This window comes from Struthio camelus, chromosome Z (genome assembly GCF_040807025.1).
Source record: "Struthio camelus isolate bStrCam1 chromosome Z, bStrCam1.hap1, whole genome shotgun sequence".
NCBI lineage: Eukaryota > Metazoa > Chordata > Aves > Struthioniformes > Struthionidae > Struthio > Struthio camelus.
The window spans coordinates 18591505-18595542 of NC_090982.1; the positions used below are offsets into that span (position 1 = coordinate 18591505).

The 4038-nt window shown below is 36.2% G+C and overlaps 1 protein-coding gene across 6 annotated transcripts in view; it reads left to right on the forward strand.

The window, feature by feature from the left end:
- Nucleotides 1-2298, forward strand: part of RIC1 (RIC1 homolog, RAB6A GEF complex partner 1) — a 56004-nt gene extending 53706 nt beyond the window's left edge. For all 6 annotated transcript variants that reach the window (XM_068928801.1, XM_068928799.1, XM_068928800.1 and 3 more), the window contains one exon: nucleotides 321-2298. In XM_068928801.1, coding sequence (XP_068784902.1) covers nucleotides 321-606 — 286 coding nt within the window. In that variant the 3' untranslated portion in view covers nucleotides 607-2298. The remainder of the gene's footprint in view (nucleotides 1-320) is intronic.
- Nucleotides 2299-4038: the final 1740 nt, after the last annotated feature.

The window sequence follows — 4038 nt, forward strand, 5'->3', positions numbered from 1 at the left end:
CTGTCATTTCTATTCCAGTTGAAGCTACTTAGTTACTTAAGAAATAAACTCTGAGTTCTCTCAGCCCTAGTTCAAACAAGTGAAGCATTTCTGCAAGAAGTTTCACAACTGTCAATACAGTTATGGTCTAACTAGGAAAAAAGAACATTGATTATATTTGCATTTTTTCCATATTTAAAAAATAAAGATTCATTTCTGTACAGGAAGGATGATTGATAGAAGTTCTTCCTTTGTTAGACACTTCCCAGGAAATACTGCACTTCAGGCAATACTGACAGAAGTACTATTTTTAATTCACTCCTATACCCATTATCTCCTAGCCCTGGGTACAAGCCATTTCTAAGCATCATCAAACCACAGATCCAGAAACTAAGTGAAATAACAGAAGAGCAAGTGCAGCCTGAAGCTTTTCAGCCAGTGAATCCTTCTAAGGTTACAGAACAAGCAAATCCCAGAGCTGAAGAAAGCAGGATTTCATCTAGCCATTGCACTAATCCTCAGAGTGATGCTGGGAACAGCAGTGTAAGCAGACACGAGGAGGACAAGTCTAGGACAGAGGATGAGGATTCATTCCAAGAAAGCAGTTATGACTGCACTGTGTCTTAAATGGAGGATGATGACGACTTAAGCATCAGATGTGAAAGGAAGCAAACCAGCTTTTAGACATGCTTCCATAAAACTTTTGAACTTTTTTTTATATAGATTTCATCTTTGAAATCTGTTGTGGGGATAATACAACTGAGAAGCAGTTTCATTTAAAAATTTCATAAGAAGGCAGGATTTCTTTTTGCAAGCTTCAGACTGCAGCTTTCGTTAACTAAGTGTTGAGAGACAGTGAATGCCTATGTAGACTTAGCTTCAGCTAATAGTCATCAGTTCGCCTGCATCACAAACGCGCGTTCTGGAGAACCTTCTCGCTTAGTACCTCCTGCTTGAGTATAAAAAGTAAAGAGGAGATTAAATTTAAGTGTTATCCTTCCCAGCTTGGCCACTTTCCCTCTGAACTGCAAGTACATAGAAACTAGACAGAAAGCTGCTTGACTGCCTAAAAGGAAAGAAGTCTGATCAATGCAGTTCAGATTGTGGTTTGATATCAAGTAAGATTTTGTATTAAAGGACTGTAAAATATATTGTATGTTTTTTGTGAATACTCTTGTATAAATATTCATGGTTGTACCATATTTGAAGGTACCTATATGTATTGTGCATGTTTCTGGATTACTAGTAAATTCAAAGCAAAGTTGCACTTCCTTCTGGATGAGGCATACTTTCCTGACCTAGCAGTGATGTTAGGTGGCTTATCTTTTTCTACTGCCACTTACAGATCCTGTAGTTGGGCTTAGGGGATTGCTAAAAGTTATTTATTTCATTTGTAAATTCTTTTCTGAAAAGTGGATTTTTTTTTTTTTTAGTGTAAATACTCACTTATCATGTACTCTTACTAAAGTTCAGTTAAATAGCTCATACTTAAACATTTTTCAAATATTTTATAATCTGTATACTTGTAACTAAGACTTTATTTTAACTTTCAAACAATGTTACGGAAAGCTGGCTGCAGAATTCTATTGCTTTGAGGTACTTACTTTTTCTAGCTGCTGTCCCTATGTAATAACTACCCGTAACAGTATTCATTTAGGTATTAGCTTCTTTGTACTGTGCGATCTGAACAAAAATTCAACATTGCTCATTTTATAAGAAAACTAGTTTATTTTTTATAACATCACTTGATTGCTGACATGGACCAAACTAGTCATCAGAAGGTAGTTCCAGCATCTGTCACTTTTCTAGCGTATTGCTAAATAAATACAAATCCCTTTAAATTCTGAAAATTAAGAGCTTTCATAATTAAGTTAAAATAAATGGTGGCTTTGTTTACTTGTCTATCTCCTTTGCAGACAGGATTAAGTGCTTTAAAATGTACAGATATTAAAGTATTGCTTTAGAATGGCTTTACTAAGCCAATAAAACCAGTACAAGTGCAATAATTGTTACCTGGCAAGCTGGAGATTAGTGGATGTGACTTGAATTTCCACTTAAGAGTTGAAACTCTAATATCTAAGTTTTGGCAAAGAAATCCAGTCCAAATCCCAGCTTAAATTTAGACTGCATTGTAGCTACTGGTTACATATGTCTATCATACTGCTAAAAGAAACTTTCTTCCAAATTAAGATTTACAAGCCTCTTATGAACCGACTTTAAAATCTGTTGTCTTTGGGGATATTTAGAAAGCTATTTTTAAAGAAAAACTTGCATAGTCTGTAAGTTTCCATGTTAAATCAAATAAAAACTGTGCTTCAAGTCGGTTTTCTTTTGTGATTCTGTGGTAAAGTGGTATACCTAGAAGCAAAGCCCTTCCTTTCTGTGCTTTCAGGTTTTGGATCTGTACAAGTGAATGCATACATTAGCTCATATACTATCTATCTTGCGACTGCGCTACTGTTGTTTAGCAGCGTTCCTTTAAATCTTTAGTTGTGAAAATTTTTAGAATTTTGTATTTCTATAGTAGTAGTTATCTCTATGCAAAACTTACTTACTTACTTACATGCTAATTTTGTATTTCAATTCCACTGCTGTTACACATGTAATTAAAAAACAAATTTATTCAACTTCACTCAAAGTTACTCCTTTGGAAAATAACTTTTTCTGACCTCAACCCATTAATAGAAAGCTACCTGAATTTAAGCAGGTTATCTCAGAGAAACTAAAACTTCCACAGCAAAAAAAGAGCTAAAAGTTGTTTTAGGGTGCAACATCATAGCCATATAGCCTAATTGTTGTAAAGAATCAAGACATTAAGCTTTTAAGGAAAAAAAAAAAAATTACCCTAGTCGTGCATCTTTGAAGTTAAGTAAGTCCCTCTGTTTTCAAAAGAGGCTGAAGCATCAGCAAATACGAGCTCTTATCTCGATGTAAACACAGAAGAAACTGCCTGACCGTTTAGAAGAAATGTCTCCAGGGTTAACATTTTCTATGTAATGCTCCACAGTGAGCTGGTTGCCCTAGTTCTTGCCAGCCTGGCCTACTAAGTAAGTTTAGTACTTAATGGTTTGTAAAGATGGCTGTGATTTCAGCCTAGTTTTTTAACTAGGATTCTCATATCACACTGAGAAGGTCTCTTGACCTGGTTCTTGTCTTGTACAAAGTTAATTGCCTCTAAAAATTGAATAACACTGCTGGGTTTCTGGCTGCTTATCTAAAAATCATCTTGCACAAAGTGCATTTGTGAAGCTGACTGGCTGATAACAATGGTGAAAAGTTTCCTCAGAAACATGATTCGACCCAGTCAAAGTAAATTTGTTCTTATTAATGTGTGTTAGACAGTCACAAAACAGATTGAAACAGTTGTTTTTAGAGCTTAAGCTCTCAAAGAGTAGAGGTTGAGGTTAATGCAGAAGTAGGTCGATGACAAGATTTGCTTTATTATAAATCAAAGGGGGGAAAAAGTCATTGTCTACAGATAAAATGCAATGTCAAAACAGGTGCTAAGCTGCCTACAATCAGACAAAAGGAGAACCCCTAGAGAAGAGCCCACTGAGTGTACTTACTGCCTTGGCATAGCTTCCTCTGTTCTATAGCCAAAGGCTATTGAAGGAATCTAGCAAGTTAGTTAGCAGATGAATACCAGCTTACAGTGAATGCCAAGAGTTACCCCAAAGCTTTAGCACAGAAAAGGGAGGAAGTGATCCTCTATTTATATTCTGATTTTGTGCTGCTAGACTTTCATAGCATTACACAGAGTTCTAGAAGTGAGGTGAGAACCGCAGAAACCTCGTGATGAGTGATTCAAAGAGAGGACTCCAAGTGTCTATATAGAAACACATCTGAGCAGAGACAGGAACAGCAATGTATCTTTATTTCTTAACATACCAAATGAGAGGAGGGCATTAAAAGAAACAGAAAGCAAAGTTAAACACGGTCAGAAGCAGGGCTGGGGTAGGAAGCCAGTTCAGTCCCAGCACTGGGGTTGCAATTGATGGCTTTGCCCAGACCCAGGCAGGGGACAAACTGGAAAGAAAAAAAAAAAAAAAAAAAATCTTA